At 39.4% G+C, this 17,856-nt stretch overlaps 1 protein-coding gene across 1 annotated transcript; it reads right to left on the bottom strand.

Moving 5' to 3' along the window:
- Positions 1–371: 371 nt before the first annotated feature.
- On the bottom strand, positions 372–14,715 carry ESCO2 (establishment of sister chromatid cohesion N-acetyltransferase 2; the record flags this gene model as incomplete). Its single annotated transcript, XM_080926097.1, has 10 exons — positions 372–504; positions 1,729–1,889; positions 4,365–4,505; positions 4,960–5,049; positions 7,369–7,500; positions 8,761–8,887; positions 10,117–10,171; positions 11,522–11,612; positions 12,936–13,734; positions 14,651–14,715. The coding sequence occupies 10 exons, from the start codon at positions 14,713–14,715 to the stop codon at positions 372–374; spliced, it is 1,794 nt and encodes a 597-aa protein (XP_080782223.1).
- Between the last annotated feature and the right edge of the window lie 3,141 nt (positions 14,716–17,856).

The raw sequence follows: 17,856 nt of genomic DNA, 5'->3' as shown, positions 1-17,856 counted from the left end.
CTGCTACAGTATGCTTGTGAAGTAGGATGGCTACATAAGGAACTGAGGAATTATCTCGTGGCCCATGTTTAGATTCACCTCTAACTGATGGAGCATGAGACAATCATGGTCTTAAAAGTGAGTTATGTGTTCCTTATAAAGTGGCCCAGTTTCTGCAAAAGCCACCTTGCTGTGAAGTTTTTCAGAATTGAGAATTCATAGTGTATACAAAAATCTTTTTCTTTGAATCCCAATTCTCAACAAATTACCTAACATATAAAAACTAGTATGTACATGTGTACAGTCTTAAGATTTTCATTCTGATACTACTAATTAGTTTCTATCTAGCTGAACTTTTCCACATTGTACCTGATTTGTGGCTGCAATTGGCTTTAGCTATGAAAATTATATACAAGGAAATTAGGGGTGTTGCAATACTTGGTTGCAAATAATTTGCCATCTGGTGTTGGATCAGAAAATGCAATTTCATTAGTGCTGAGGAAACAGCCAAACATGAAGCAATTCCTACAAGGAAAAAAAAGGGGAGGGGGAGAAAAGACCATTTATCAACTAAAATTTTGGATTTCAATTAAACAATACAACAACAATATAAGCAATTGACTAAAACTATTTCTGATAACAAAATGCCTTGGATTTAAAGATGGTGTCTCATGACATCATCTCAGATGAGAAACTCAAAGGACCAGAATGATAGGAATAAGAAAACCAAGAAGCACAACCACTATACAATGTGATCCTGCATTAAAAATAAAAACTAGTGAAAGGTATTTGAAATAAGTGAGAAAAATGCAACCTGGACTACCAACTAGATAAAGATAATGTTGACATTAAATTTCTTGAACTTGGCCATTCTGTGGTTATGTGAGAACATAAATGTAAGACAAATAAGTTGAGGGGTGGTGAGGGAGGAAGATAAAAGACATGGCTGATTAGTAAGTAGTACATATATACTTGTGGTAGTTTGAAAGAGAATGGCCACAAAGGTTCATATATTTGAATACTCAGTCCCTAGTTGGTAGAACTATTTGGGAAGGTGTGGCCTTGTTAGAGGAGAAGTGTCATTATGAACCAGATTAGATATTTCAAAAGCCCATGCCATTTCCAGTTAGCTTTCTCTGACTCATGTTTGTGGATGAGATGTGAGCTCTTCAGCCTGCCTTCTGATGGTTACGGACCCTAACCCTCTGGAACCCTGAGCCCCCAAATTAAATGCTTGCTTTTATAAGTTGCCTTGGTCATGCTGTTTTGTTACAGTAATGTCTCGCAGAGGACTAGAGTTTGGTTCCCAGTACTCAAATTTGGCTCGCAACTACCTGTAACTCCAGCTCCAAATGTGACGTTCCCTCTGGCCTTCAAACACTGCACCTAACATGGCTGATACCCACACAGACATAAAAACAAAAAAGTGAGAGCAAAGTGGTGCATGTTTGCAGTTCTAGCAATTGAAGCAGAATCAATAGTTTAAGGTCAGCCAATGCTAATAATGAGACCTACCAACCATGAACCCCACCTTTAAAAAAAATAAAAGAAAGAAAGAAAAGGGAAGAAAAGCCTGGCATGGAATGTATATCGAGTAATTCCTTCTAATGTTAACATCTGCCTTAGTCTGACTTTGACAGTATATAAAGAAATGTTTAACCAAAATTCTGTTTTGCTTGTGAATAAAGGAAGGTTCTGGGAAAGCTAACACGTCACTGTGCAAGGTCTAGAGCTGTTCTGTCTCCTCACCTGACAGTGTCAACCAGTCGTCTTGCAATGCGCTTTCTTCTTTTTAGTCTGAAAACCCAGATTCTACTTATTCCACAAACTGCAGGTTCTGGTACATCTGAACACCGCCAAGCTCTAGAACATTCTTTGGTGGCACTTGGTTCTGATAGGACACGAAAGGCCTGCAATGACACACAGAAGTGTCTACAACTAAATACACAGACAAGTTGACTTTTCTTTTAAAAAGCAAACAAAAATCCATACTTTAAACAAAACCTGTTTAGAGTTAGTCTGCAAAAAATATTGTTACTCCTTAAATCATATTTAATTATGCACGAGTGTTCTTTCTGCATGTATGTATGTATGTGCACTTGTGTATTTGATGTCTGCGGAGGTCAAAAAGGGTACTGGATCCCCTAGAACTGAGTAACCAATGGTCATGAATGCAGGTTGAAATTAAATTAGAACCCTTCAGCACAGGAAAGGACATATGCAGAAAGACAACTTAGGAAAAAATATCTACAAATTGCATAGGTCAGAAGGTTAAAATCCAAAATATACTAGGATTTCAACCGAATAGCAAGAAAATAACCCAAGGGCTAGAGAGATGACTCAGCGGTTAAGAGCACTGACTGCTCTTCCAGAGGTCCTGAGTTCAATTCCCAGCAACCACATGGTGCCTCACAACCATCTTTAATGGGATCTGATGCCCTCTTCTGGTGTGTCTGAAGACAGCTACAGTGTGTTCACATACATAAAATAATTTAAAAAGAACCCTAAAGATTACTCATACAAAACTGACAACCTAAATTCCTCCCCAGATCTCCTAGTGGAAGGAGAGAACCCCACACATGCCAGGCTGTCATACATCATGTAAACAATAATAATACAATATTAAGTGGGACAAGGACCTTACTATACCTTCTGAAAAAGAACCTACCAGTGCTGCGGGTGTTTGAAGAAATGCTCAATACTATTATAAACAGGGAAATGCAGATGGGAATAAGGAAGTATCCCAGCATGTTAGAATGGTTATTATATAAAAGTAAAAGGTCTTGGGCAAAATAAGGAACAAAGGGAACCCACAAATATAATATACAACTGGTGGGAGTGTAACAGCCAGTAGTGGAAACAGTATGAGAGTCTCAAACACACCAAAATTAAAGTAACAACAACCATAAGACTCAGTGCACCCACTTCAGGGTATGTCTCCAAAAGAAAACGTGGGAGGGTAAAGATGTCTGTGAGGTTCCTTGCAGCTTCACATAAAATCCAGGGCACAGAGTTAAGTGTCCATCAATGAATGAAATACAATAGCTGAGGAAACTCTATTCAAGTATAAAACGAAATCTTGTCATTTGAAGCAAATGGATGGACCCATAGTACATGCCAATCAGCTATCACAAAATGGCAGACCTTCAACAATCTAACAAATACAGAATCTGAAACTTATCAATGTTTCATTTAGATACAATGAATTCTACCTAAGGCCTCCACATGTTTATATGTTTAAATGTATAAATGCATGTATAGGGTTATAGTTAAGCTGTAGGTAAGCCCCACCCAATGGCGCAGGCCTGAAACGTACATGAGACTGAGGCAGAAGATCACAATTCAAGACCCCAGAATCAACTTGCAGAGAATTGCTTTAAAAAAATACAACCTGCTGTTTTAATCTATGGTGACATGAGTTAAATAAATCAAGACAGTTAACATTTTTAATCACTCTACATATTTTCCTGTGAGGAAAACATTAAAGATGTAATTTCAATATTCCTCTCCTCATTATTATTGTTGTTATTTATTATTCTTTGGTATTTTTGTGACATGGTTTCCCTGTATAGCCTTGCGTATCCTAGAACTCTGTATGTAGACAATGCTAGCCTTGAACTCAGAGATCTGCCTCTGCTTCCCAAGTGCTGGCATCAAAGGTGTGAACCACCACTGCCTGGCTAACAATTTTCAAGTATGTACGTACACGTTACACACACACACACACACACACAAAACTTGGGATCAAACTTGAACCCAGTGCATGCATGCTGCCCAAATGTTCTACTGTTCCTTTGGGTTCTTTTGTTCTTAGTAAAAGTGGTTTCTTGGCAAGCATTCTTTCCCAGCACCAAAGGATTAATGCACATTTTTGTTATGATGATTGTCTTTACTGCTTGCTAATGCACACAAACTGTTTTTCTCTAACTTTTAATAAGAAAACTGTTTTCTAGAACACTACTAATTACTTTAGTGTCTAAAGTAGATTATAGTTGGGCATAGGTACACCACACGCCTTTAGTCCCAGACTTCAGAGGCAGAGGCAGGAAGACCTCTGAGTTCCAGACTAGCCAGAGGTAGAGACACTGCCTTACAATAAACAAACAAACAAACAAACAAACAAATAAATACATAAATAAAATATTTTAAGTGAGGAATGAGTAATGATTTTGTTATTCTGCTGAACTGCGATATAATAACTTAGGTCTACAGATTCTCACATAAAAATCACTACATTTTTATACTCCCAGGTAGAGAAGTGGCTACACAAAAACAGACTTATTCTGCTTATACTTATATTATAGACAAATACTAAATACAATGTAGATGAATGAATTTAATTATAGCCAAATACATTTTAATAATGTAAAAGACATATAACACACCTGTTTGATGGGTTCCGCAATTAAACATCCAACTACTCTCTTTTCATCAATAAAGAGGAAGGTTTTGGTTTTGTTTGGACACATGGGAACAACCTGCTGGAAACCCAATTCCAGATCCACAAGTTCTTGGACATCCTCTACCTAACAGTGTTAAAAAACAAAACTCTTTTAGAAATCACAACAAAACTAAGTATGTGTTATATTCATGAAACATGATCAACATCATTTAGCTTTTATCATCTATTTTCTAAAAATATATCCCTCATGCTTATTTCAGAATTGATGCTCACACCTGGTACTTAGGAAAAAGGCTACTTTTAAGGAATGCTTTTAACAATCATTCAGAATCCTAGCAGAGAGGAGGAGTCAGAGCCCAAGGCAGATCTGCTTTAGCTTTATTATTCCTGCTGGTGACATTCAACTCAGGAAACAAGCACCACCAACAGAGAGTAAACACATCTGACCAGACTCTGTACAAGCCAGTATGAACACTTAAGCCTATGCACCAAGGAAGGCTATTGGCACACCAAGAGAGCAGTTCACACTTCACTGATGGTTTTGAGAGAAGAGAGGAGAGAAACAATCCCATACATACCTTTTTGATGGCATAACTTGGATCACGTGGCAGAACCAACACTATCTTCCCATCCCAAAACTCTGCTACTACCCGCTCTCTCTTCCAGCCCTGCCAAAGCAGGTAAAGGAGAAAACAGTGTTAGGAGACAGATGGTCAAGCAATGAGTGACAAGGCAGGTGTAGACCAGTGGTTCTCAACCTAGGGGTCAACATCCTCACAGATGTCACAAGACCATCAGAAATAACATATATTTGCATTTGGATCTGTAGCAGTACCAAAATTAGTCAGGAAGTAGCAACAAAAATAGCCTCTGTTGGGGGTTGGTATGGTGCTGTTATGTATTCATATGCTAAATTCTGTACCACAAGATCCCCCCCCCCCCCCCAATTCTCAAGTGCACCAGCTTACCAGCTTTTGTTGTGCAAAGTTTGCTCTGAAACTTAAAGTTAATTAATAAAGACCTGTGATTGGGCAGTAAAGGAGAGAAATGTTGGATTTAGGATGAAGGAGTCTGGGGCAAAACAAAAGAGAGAAAAGGAGAAAGGGAAGAGGCCGAAAGAGTACTTGGCCAGGAGGAACAGCAAGTAACAAAGGCTATATGGCTGGGATCTAAGTTAGAATATCGAAGTTCCAAAAAGTGTTAAAATTATAGAGAGGATACAAATGGACTGAAGAGAGAGAAATAAGCCCAGATAATCCTGAGGCTCAAACGCCTTTTCCCTTCAGGAATTCTGCACAGGTCTGACCCTAGATCATGTTTAACGAAAATTTCTCCCACAAGTTAATGTATTTGATACTTGCTCCCCTGCTGATAGTGCTGTTTGGAAGGTTGTGGAAATAGAGCTTCACTGGAAGTGGGCTGCAGAGATTAAGGTTTAATAGCTGGGTTCCATTTCCTGCTTACTCTCTGCTTCCGGACAACAAGTGTGAGCAGCTAGCCTCCTCCTCCTACCACACCTGAAGCTGTATCTTCACCATAATGGGATGGGTCTCGCCAACTAATCCAGAATAACCCCTCCCCCACCAATTCCTGCCAAGTACTTAGTCACAGCAAAGAGAGACACAACTAACTAGCTCTACACAAAGGAATTAAAAACTCTCATTCATTTATCTCACCTTTAGTGATTTGCCCACTTCCCTCTGAATGTGTAGAACCTTACAGGGGTGCAGTCCTAAAGAGCCTACAAAATGTGTTATTTCTTTACTTCCACTGAAGTGGACATTTCGGTTACGTCATGTGATTTTTTTTCTGGAAACTGTCTTCTGAGAGGATGTTTCTGCTGAAGCAGACACTTGGGAGCATGTTTTGCTGAGAACAGACACATGATGTTTGGAGAGGGTGTAATATAGTCCTGGGGACAGTGGACAATGCTGGGTGGTATTGGTATGCCTTATTCTTTGTTGGTCAACATTTGTTGTGACTTCATAGAGAAACGAACCAAAACACTCCGGTGGTATTCTGGTGGCAGGCCGACTGACAGAGCCTTGCAGTTTCTTCTGGATGGATGATCTGTGCAAACTGAACTGCTGAAATCCTGACAATGAAGACTAGATTTCCTCCAAATAAATATTTTTAAACAGGCCCACACCCTTAGCTACAGCTTCACAGTCATGTAAGCCCCTGGATTTTGATGCCTAGTGTGAAGGATAACAACAACAAAAACAACTTTTCATACCATCAACCTCAAGTATTCTTATTTTCTAGGGTGGTGTGTTACATATGAACCTGTGTGTATGTGCTGCTAGTGACAGTATGTGTCCTGCTCTGTCACTCTCTGTCACTCTCTTCCCCGAGACAAGGTCCTCACTGAATCTGTAATTATGTAGGCACTTACCAGAACCCAGAAATCACGTGTACTCCCTCACAGCTCTGGAATTCCAGGCTCCTATGCAGCCACATCAGGCGCAGCTAAGCATTCTTACTCTCTAAACCTTTCCGACAGCCTGTTATGCTTGTTTTCTTAAGACAGGGCCTCACTCTTATAGCCCAAACTGACGGACTGGCTTGAGGCTCATTCTGTACCCAAGCCAGAATCTGAACTCACAATGATCCTTATGCCTCAACCTCTTCCTAAATACTGGGATCACAGTGGGCTGGAGAGGTAGGTGGCTCTGTGGTTAAGAGCACTGACTGCTCTTCCAGAGATCCTGAGTTCAAATTCCACCAACCACATGGTGCCTCACAACCATCTGTAATGGGATCTGATGTTCTCTTCTGGTGTGTCTGAAGACAGCTACAGTGTACTTATATATAATAAATAAATCTTTAAAAATTGCTGGGATCACAGGTGGGAGCTAACACGCCCCATTAGCTTCTACTTCAAGCAATGAAATATTTAAGGATATATAGATCTTTCAACAATTATGGTACAAATGCCTTTGTTTGGACGGTTTTACCTTCAGAACAAACTGAAAGACTTGACTCACCACATATTTAATTCCTTCCAGAAACCGGTGGTGATGTTGAAGATGTTGTATTTCATCTTCAGGGTTGGAAGCAGTATAGATCATGCCACAAGACTTACACATAGTTGTCCCAAAATGTTTCTGACCTGCGTCCTACAATGAAGAATGAGCAAGCAAGCAAACAAAATCATAAACCCAAAAACTGGGAGAATAGACCTCCTTTAGAAAAGGCTCATATAAAAGACCAAGAAAGAAAAGGCCTCATTTCAAACAGAAGGGTTAACATTTTATATTAATCATAGTGGTTTTTGCCTTATGCCATCTGAAGTGTTAAATTCTTTATTTGTAAATATTAAATTCTTTGCCTCAAGAGCTAATAGGGCTCTACGAATTCCACTCTCACAAAACATTGTTTTTAATGTCATTGAAAATACTAGATTCTGAATTATTATTTAAGGCAGTGCTTGGCAGTTTTTCTGTGAAAGGGTAGAAGTAAATACTTTAGGCTTTTCAGACCCTGTGTGATCTGCCATTGTTGTATTTGAATAAGAAATGTATTTAAATACTTGGTGCCCGGTTGGTGGGGCTGTTTGTGGAGGTTATGTAACCTTCAGGAGGTGCAGCCTCCCTGGAGGAAGTCCATCACTGGGGGACAGGCTTTGAAAGCTTACAAACTACTTCCTGCTGTTGTCTCTGTTTCCAGTGTAAGGCTACAATGTGAGCCTTACCTTTCCACTCTGGCTGTCTGCTATGTTTTCCTTATCATTATGCCTTCCCTTCAGGAACCAGAAGCCAAAACAAACTTTCTTCTGTAAGTCATTGTAGTTTATGTACCAACAAAAAATTAATATAGTTTTATATTCTTCTCTTTGCTTCAAAACTTCTGAAAGCCTGGCCTGGAGGCACAGGCTTATAATGACAGCTGCCTCAGGGACAGAGGTAGAAAGATTTAAGAGTTCAAGGCCAGCTTGGGTGACTTAGTGAGATTCTTTCTCAAAATAAAAAGCCTCTGGGATGCAATGTAGCTTAGTGGCAGAGCCTTGCCTATCCATGAATGAGACCACCAGGCTCGATTCCTAGAACCATGAACATAAATAACGTTAACTACACTTTCCAACTCACAGATTATAGGACTGAATCTGAAACCATTTCCTAAACTTAGTTAATTTAATGTTGCTATTTTCATTGCATCTCTTATTGATCAAGAATTTTCTTACCTGGAAACCATTCATAGCAATCTACTCAAATACTAGCACTGCCCAAAACTCTGAGCTCCAACATACTGGCTAGCTTTGAATGCTACCAAAACAAAACTGACAATTACAAACTTGGAACTCTACAACCCAAGATAACCATTCTGAAAGGCTGATTGCATGTGCTATGTGTGGAAAGACCTGTTTTAAATTTACTCACAATGATGAGCTGGTCTTTTCCTCCTTTATTTATATCTCTGGAATTAATATTTTTCTGTACACATGTCTGTTTCAAAAAGTTAGTACATGTAGTGGATCCAACAGAAGACTGTTCGTCAGGTGGAAACCTTGAAAGAGAAATTAATATATAACAGTGAGAAACCCCAGGTCCCAGAAGTAATTACTTACTCAAAAGAACTTAATGAGTAAATTCAGTGTTAAGACTCAAATGCAGATCTGACTTATGGCCAAAGAACTTTCTTCCGTAGTATTAGATACACACATACAGAACTGCTTTGGAAGTTAACTGCACTCTAAAAATGGACTTTTCTCTGTTGGATCTTAGGATATTATCTACCCACTTAAGTATAAAGAACTTCCTAGGTAAAGTTAATGTTGAATCTTACAATCCAAAGCAACCATAGTTACCAACATGTTATGATCCAGCAACATTTTACTTGGGCACTTGAATGAGAAACCCTGTCTCAGAAAGTAAGGTGGCAGCTCCTTAGGAATATCACCCAGGGTGACCTCTGGCTCACAAATATACAGGTTTGTGTATACATGTACACAAGTGCCCACATCAATGTATACATACACACACACACATACACACATGGGTGCAGGGGACTAGGCCCAAAATTTTATTTCTGAATACCTAATCATTCAACACCAAATGGGTGGGGAAAAAAAAATCAATATTCTTTTAGCAAGATGTTCAGACAATACAAAAACTTAGGCCTTCCACTTAGCCACACTACTTCCCCATCACAGTATTAGCTTCAGTCATGACTTAACAATACTAAACTTACTAAATTTACTTACTTCTCTGGCCACAATTTCTCCCATCTGTAAATTGAAACTACTAGTATCTACATGATGATTATAAATGTTCATTAAAATTTAGTTATTGTTAATATACTGTCATCTAGGGGAGGCAATATAACCCAATGGGCTTTTAATTCAAATGTGAATTCTATGCCTGGCCTAGCACTAAGGACCTGCTAACTGTGCAATGGTGGCTAAATTTCCCAGTTTCCTCAGATGAAATGATTATACAATTTTAACAAGAGTAACCACCGTGTTTACCTTCTAGACTGTCTGAGGATCTTTAAGTAAAATAATAAACTAATTACAGCAGGCTAAGTACTATATAATAATGTAACAATTATTTTACTCAAGTCCACAAAGATCTATTTCATCTGCATAGAAAAAGAAACTCATCTCATCTTCTATTCTCAATATTATTCTTATTTCCCCTTAGTAGTAAAGAAAAAAAAGATGTAGCATTATATGGGAGAAGGAGAAACCTATATAATTAATAAAATTAGGACATTAAAGCAAAAATAATTCCTACCTCTTTGTGTTCGCTGAAGAAACACTGAAGATGGGATAGACAGACTCTGAAGAAACTGTTAGGGGGAAAAGCAGCAGAAGGTTGCATTACCAAATAAACGATGAGTTCTGACTCATAAGACTCTGAAGGTTAGTAAGAAAGTTTACACTGCTTGACTTCAAGAGTCAAATATAATTAAGACAGTACAACTTGTCAAAAAGAGATAGGTAGGCTAATGGAACAAAAGAGATCGGAATTGACCCATACAAACAAAGCAATGATTTTGGCATAGAAAAAGGTAGTCTTTCACAAATAGTGCTGGAACAATTGGGTACCCAGTCAAAATGGATCACCAATCAAATTGTGTGGTGGTGGTGCTGGTACATGCCTTAAATCCCAGCACTCGGGAGGCAGGTAGATCTCTGTGGGTTCAAGAGCAGTCTGGTTTACAAAAGAAACCCCCCTGACATAAAAGAAAAAACAATAGGGTAAATACTGGACTAGAGAATATGAACTCATGCTAAAACATGAGGAAGAGTCACATGCTCTCCAGGCATGTGAGGGCCTGGGAGCAACAGCAATCTAGGAACAACTATAGCAGGGCACTGCCCAGATCTTAATACCATTCTCCAGTAAAAAGAGTAAGGTTCTATGGAGAAATCCTGATTTTAGGGCTAGAGCAAGGGAACTAACAAATGAGTCCATAGAAAAAGAAACTAAGACAGTGCTAAAAAAACAAAGATATGAGATATGCCAGAGAATTAAGCTGAAAACAATCCTCATGATCAAAACAGAATAGTTTCAGCAACAAAAGTATTTAATTTAAACAGATTTAAATGCAAAAAATAGGCATTTACTTATCCATAGTGACACATATCCATGAGTTCACTGGTCTATTTAAGTGAAGAATAAGAAATAAATGTGAGAGGGTCTAACTCCCTAGAAAGCGTAGATAGTGTTAAGACGACAAATCACCTGAGGTGGAGGCCTGATCCCAAATTCAACCCATGGAATTAAAAAAAAAAAAAAAAAAAGCCAACCAGAAAACAACAACGGAAATCAAGATGCAGAGTTTGGTGCATGTAATCCCAGTAATCCTATGGGAAGATGGAGTTAGGGAATCAGACACCACAGGCTAGTCAGTGGGAATACAGAAAACACAAATGAGACTCTGACTAAACACGGTAGAAACAAGAGAAGCCCTCCAGAAAGTTTTCCTCTGACCTCCGCTTGTGCACAGAAGTGACCTTAGGAAAATTAGAAATAGCCAGAGATTACCTAAGAATAAATCTTTTGTGTTTGAAGCTTTAACCTAATGGTAGACACGGTAATTTTTTTAAAAGGTCTAAAAAATACTAGTATATATAAAATCTCATATTGATATGCACAAACTGCTGGGCTAATTAATGCAAATTTTCTTACTTACTTGTCTTGTTTTCATCAAGTGAATTCTCTGAAGGAAAGTTATGTTTATCAAGTTTACATTCCTTTGAAGAAACTACTGCACCTGAGGAATTCTAACAATAATAAACAGAAATAATTAACAGAAATAAAGAAAATCCCTGATCCTTAGTTATAGTTCCTTCAAGTGAGCAAATCTAAACAATGTATCATGTGCAATACTTTATAGCATGACTCATCAAGTCTCCGATCTATTTTTTTTGGAAATTTCTTCTGCATTCATTGAATACGATTCATCAGAGAACAGACATAGAGATTGCAATACTTGTAAAAATGCATACTTCAAGTTTTCGGAGAGATAGTACAGTGGTTTAGAAAGCTCTGGCTGCTCTTCTAGCCAGGTTCGGTTCTCAGCACCTACTGTTCAACAGTTCAGGAAATCCAGTTCCTGCTTTTGGCCTGAGGGCACTATACCCACATGCAGATGCCTATGGGGGGGGGGGGGGACCACGACAGGCTAAAGCTAATAATAGGTCTTTAAAAATATATATGCTTCCAGATGAGGAAGGTGTAAAGAAAATTATATACTATTCTTTTCATTATAGTGAAATTAACTTTTAAAAGTTAGCAAAGATGGAAAAAAAAATAACCAACTTTCTCTTAAAACTAGTAAGGAAAACAAAGTCTCATCATGGACTTGCAACAGGTAGGTTGGTAAAGTTTTTGCTGTATAGTATGGGGGCCTGAGTTGGACCCCAGTATCAGTTTGTGCTCCTAATCCCAGGGTCAGGGAAGAAAAAACAGGCAACATATATAATTGGATCCATGGCTAACCCCGTCCCCCCCGCCCCCCACCAAAAAAACACTTGCCACTGACCTCTCTACCATGGGCATGCACACATACACAGAATAATATTAACCACATTCTGAAAGTCATTAGAGGAAGTTTTGTCCATAATAGTTCCTACTCCTCCCCCTAGCTTTTTAAAAGACTTGTTTTATGTATATAAATACACTGTTGCTGTCTTCAGATACACCAGAAAGGGCATCAGATCCCAAAATAGATGGATGTGAACCACCATGTGGTTGCTGGGAATCGACCTCAGGACCTCTGGAAGAGCAGTCAGTGCTCTTAACCACTGAGCCATCTCTCTAGCCCATAGTTCCTACTTTTTAATGGTAGTAGAGAAACTACAAAAAGCAAAGGAGAAAACTTTCTGCTGACGTTCCAGAACATACTACCTAAAGCCAAAGGAGACCACATTTTTTTCTATCCATCTTTAATTTTATAACTTTATATTTTATTGATTTATAAAGGTGTCCCTCCAAACTGTTAAAAAAAATATATCCACTTATGTGATCTACATAATTATATACACATAATTTATATCTAAGCATTATTAAATTGCCAGCTGTTCTTAAATGATATTTAGCTTTACCTTTCTCAGTATCTCTTCATTTTTACTTCTTGCATCCAGTAGTTCAACATTTGATTTTTCTTCCACTAACAAGAACTTTGGTACTTGCTTTGCCTCAGGAGCATCTTTAGTGACCTTTGGTCCATTTTTCTGCATAAGTATCGGTAATGGATTATCTTCCAGAGGTGAATTTTTAAGAGAATTTCTTTTCTTAACAAAAAATGCTGCTCCCCCTTGGAGTGTAACTTGTGGCCTTATTTTCTGGCTTAGAACTCGACGAGGAGAATTTGGGGGATTTTCTGCTGGAAAACTGTTTTCTTTGTCCACAACTGGCTTATAGATGACTTTATTTGGCTTGGAACTTTTTAGGTTTCTTGATATAGACTTGATGTGCTTATAATTCGGTTGATGCTTAGCAGTTAAGCTCTTCTGGTTCTTTTTATTCTTCTTGGTACAGACCGGTTTCCTCTGAACTATCTCTGTCACACTGGGAAGGGGTTTATCTCCATTTTTAGTTGCTAGACAAATAGATCTGCACTCTCTTACCAACTTCCTCTCCAGTGGATTGAGGTAGTGCTTATTTTTATTGTAGAAAGATATGGTAGATACAGCTGGTTTAAATAAGGAGCTGCAGGCTGCAAATGACAACCTAGTATTTTCAGTTGTTTTGAGTGGACTGGAAGTGAAATGTCGTTGGTAGGAGCATGGCTTCTCTTCCTTTTGAACACTGCTTTGACAATTATGTTTCTTATTAGGTGATGGAAACAGATTTTCAGCAAATCTCAAATTTGATTTGCTTGATGAAATATCTGTTAATAGGCTACAAAATGGTAAGAAAGTTCATTGGTAAGTTTGTGGTTCTTTTTTGAAATTTATTTAGATCGACTAGTAAACTTCTCCCTACTAGTCATTCAAAAATAATACATCCCTCTCCATTGTTTGACATTATCTATTAGTTTAACAGGAGCCTCAAATTCTGTCTTTAAATATATTTCTAATATATTAACATTCATAAGCTGGGCAGGGCAGCACACACCTTTAATCCTGGCACTCTGGTGGCAGAGGAAGGAGAATCTGTGTGAGTTGGAGGCCAGCATAATCTATATGGAGTTCAGGACAACCAAAATTTACATAGAGACCCTGTCTCAAAAACAAGCATATAACATTCATAAAAGCAAATAGTATTTACAAAGGAACTTTGATATACAAGTAAGTGTATTTCAAAATCGGTTTCTGTCTAGGCTATATAAAAATTATTCCATACTAGGTTTGGGCATGGTGACACTTATTTTAATCCCAACACTCAGGAGGCAAAGGCAGAAGATCTCAATTAGCCTGAGGCTAACCTGGTATATAAATATTAAGACTGTTTCAAATAAACAAAACAAAATACCAAAGGGCTGAAGGGATGGCTCAGCTGTTAAAAGCACTGGCTGCTCTTTCACAGAACCCAGGTCTGATTTCCCACACATGGTCCCTCACAGTCTATAACTTCAGTCTATGTATGGGCATTGCACACACATGGTACACAAACATAAATGTAGACAAAACACCCACATGCATCAAACAACTTTTTTTTAAAAGACATACAAATTATTTATGTATTTTCCCAATCCGCCACTAAAATACCCTATGATAAATTTTCTGTAATAGACTGTCTTCTATTAGAAAATCCAGTCTCTGGCAAGACTGAATTTTCCTTCTTAAAGAGTTCATACGTATAGGTTAAGACTTACCCATCATCATTATCAGCATTCAGTGCATGTTGCTTCCTCTTTCTTGGAGTAAAAGTTGCCATCATCTTAACTATTCCTACAGGCAATAAATGTTATAATCAAAGTCATCAAGTGGATAGAAAACATAGCTATATCAAAATTGTATTTTAAAAGTCTGGATTACAAATAACTGATTGCAAATAAATACCCACGGGAAAATTCGTTTTTGAGATAATGCTTCATTTAGCAGAGGTTAGCCTCAAATTCAAACTCAACTCTAGTTTTGAGCTTTCCAGGATTAGAATTCCAAGAAACAGATTAAGAAAAACAACAACTAAACACAAACATACACACACACTATTCGGGTATGAAGGTGCTAATGGAAGGCTGAGGCAAAGGGATCCTGAGTTTGAAGCCAGCCTGGAATACAGGAGTTAAAAAGAAGAAGAAGAAGAAGAAGAAGAAGCAGAAGAAAAGCAGTAAATTATTTAAATAGAGACTTAAACAGTGGAAAGAGAAGGGAAGGAAAGTGGGTTGGGGAAATACTGCCCTACAGTAGATGAGAGCAGGGAAACGTTGGGATGCGTTTCTAGCTGAAAGGTGAGCGCCTATTGACGAAGCCAAGTGGACTCTAATTAGGAGTTCACCTTCCTTTCACTAAACTAATCACATCAAGTTTTAGCACTCCTGGTAGGCCTTCTTTGGCACTGCCCTCCTTCCACACTGCCTGCTGATGGATGTTCGCTCCCAGCTATGTCTCCTCCATATTCCACTTAGCACACTTTCTGACTAACCAACCATCTTCATTTACAGCTTGCACATCCAGCGAAGGCAGAGCCTGTTCGGATCCTTCCTGGAAATCTGAGGAAGGTAACGTGGGAAGGCCAGTCCTCCCCACAGGTCGCAGCTGGGCTCCCTTGCAGAAGCGTCCTTATTTATAAACGACCCCTTTCCTCATTAGAGGGCTTCTAAGGCAATACAGCAGTCAAGCCTCGTCCCTAAGGGAGATAACTCGAGAATGTTCTCTCCTTCCTCTCCCCTTCCTTCGGATAGGGTATGTCAGTCCCACAGACTCCCACAAGCGCGACCACTAAGCCAAACAGAAAGTCTACCAGCATCAGAGAAGACCTCTCCTGGCTGCGTGAGACAGAAGCTGGCACCCAGGGCACAAGCCCCGCGTGAGGAGCAGACAGCGTGGGCCCACATTCAAGCCCTTTGCCCCGTGACGTTACCTTTGTTCCTCAGTCTCTCTCTGGACCCGCGTCCACTGCTGCGGGAAGACCCACGGAAAGACTCTGCACCTCAGCCAGACAGCGAACAACTCGGCTCACAGGAGCCCGGCGCTCTGCCAGTGCGTTCAAATTCACGCGCGCTACTAGAGACTAACGCTGCTGCATCCTGATTCGTCGCTGCTCAGCGCTTTCCTAGTTCCTGCGCCGTGATTGGCTTGTCTCTAGTTCTTGCCCCGCCCTCCGGCGAGGTGGTCTCCAAGATTCTCCCGCCCTTGAGAGGCAAAGTTGGTCAGGAGGAGGGAATGGGGGGGGGGGGGGGGGGAGGGGAAGGAGGGGAAAGAAGACACGCCTCCTGAAATCCTGCAACAACTTCTGGCTTCAGACTGCCGCCCCGTGAAAGTGCATTCTGGGAATTGTAGTTTATGGATCAGCTGAATTCGAAGTTAAATTCTGAAGCACTTTGATGTAAGCAGTGAACATAAAGCGACATTTCCAAGACACTGAAGGCTCTTATTTTTCATATTTGTTACTTTTTCATTTTATAAAAAACAGTGAAATTTTAGGTTTCCATTTCACTATTTTATTATTCAAATTATGGTGTCAACGTTCGTTAAATTCTGTTAGATACTTCATATATATATAGATTTGTCTATTTGTTATATATAAGTACACTGTAGCTGTCTTCAGACACACCAGAAGAGGGCATCACTAGATCCCATTACAGATGGTTGTGAGCCACCATGTGGTTGCTGGGATTTGAACTCAGGATCTCTGGAAGAGCAGTCAGTGCTCCTTACTGCTGAGCCACCTCTCCAGTCCACTTTATATATTTTTTAAGATTTTATTTATGTTTTGGCTATGTGCTCGTCTTTGAGTGAGTATGCGCATGTGAGTGCAGACACCAGCATAGGTCAGAGGAGTTGGATTCCCTGGCTCAAGTTTTAGAGAGTTGTAGGCTACCAAATGTGAGCTCTAGGCATTGAACTCAGGTTTTCTGCAAGAGTAGTACGTGTTCTTAATAGCTGAGCTTAATCTCTTGTGCTGGATGCTTTACATATTTTATTTAACGTACCCCACAATCTAAGAAGTTTGTATTATTATTTAAATGAAAATGAAGGCCTGAACACAATGCTATTTACAGGGAAGGCCCGTGACACTCCAACCCAGCACTGCTTTTGTCAAGTATCTTTTGGCAAGCAGAAACGTTCTTAAACCACTCACAGGCTTTTAAGAAGTTATCAGAGCCTAGTAGTATCGAATACGGTTAGTTCTAAATAAGTTCACGTGATGCCCTTCTTCACAGAACAAATCTGGCTGGAACAAAAGACTAACAGATATTGGCTATTTTCAGGACTCAGAAATAGGTCAGCTTCTGTGTTAGAAGCCAGAATAGAGGTTTCCATTAGGCAATGGTAGAACAGTATGTTTTGTTGAGGGAGATGTCTTTGAAACTGAGGCCTCACTACTCCAAACTCCACTACAGCTCTGTCCCGAGTTCTGAGGCCCTGTAATAGGGCCCAGACCTTAACAGAACCGACTCCATGATGAAGCTGTCAATCAGGCTGCAGAGACAGCACCACTCGGTCAAATGAAAACAAGACCTAATCCATCAGAATCCATAGTTCTGGGAAGTCTCTAAATGCATGAACCTTGCTTTTTGGCTTCTGTAGTTTTTGTTAACTGAATAAAGCCAACCCAGAACATGTCTTTTTGAGATTTTTTTTCTTTTCCTTCCTTCCTTCCTTCCTTCCTTCCTTCCTTTCTTCCTTCCTTCCTTTCTTTCTTCCTTTCTTTCTTTCTTTCTTTTTTTCTTTTTTGTGCTTAAAAGCTCACCCTGAGAAAGGCTGAGAAAATGTTACACTGGGATCTCAAACTTCCAGCGTAGTATCTGGCCAGCTAAGAAAGCCTTTCTACTGGCTCAAACCCGCCTTGGAGCAATCTTCTCTGGTGGACACTCCACAACACTGACAAACACCAGGAGATGAAGAATAACAG

Source organism: Micromys minutus (assembly GCF_963924665.1).
Source record: "Micromys minutus genome assembly, chromosome: 12".
Lineage (NCBI taxonomy): Eukaryota > Metazoa > Chordata > Mammalia > Rodentia > Muridae > Micromys > Micromys minutus.
Note: the sequence above shows the minus strand (reverse complement) of the source record. Positions and strands in the feature narration are given on the sequence as shown.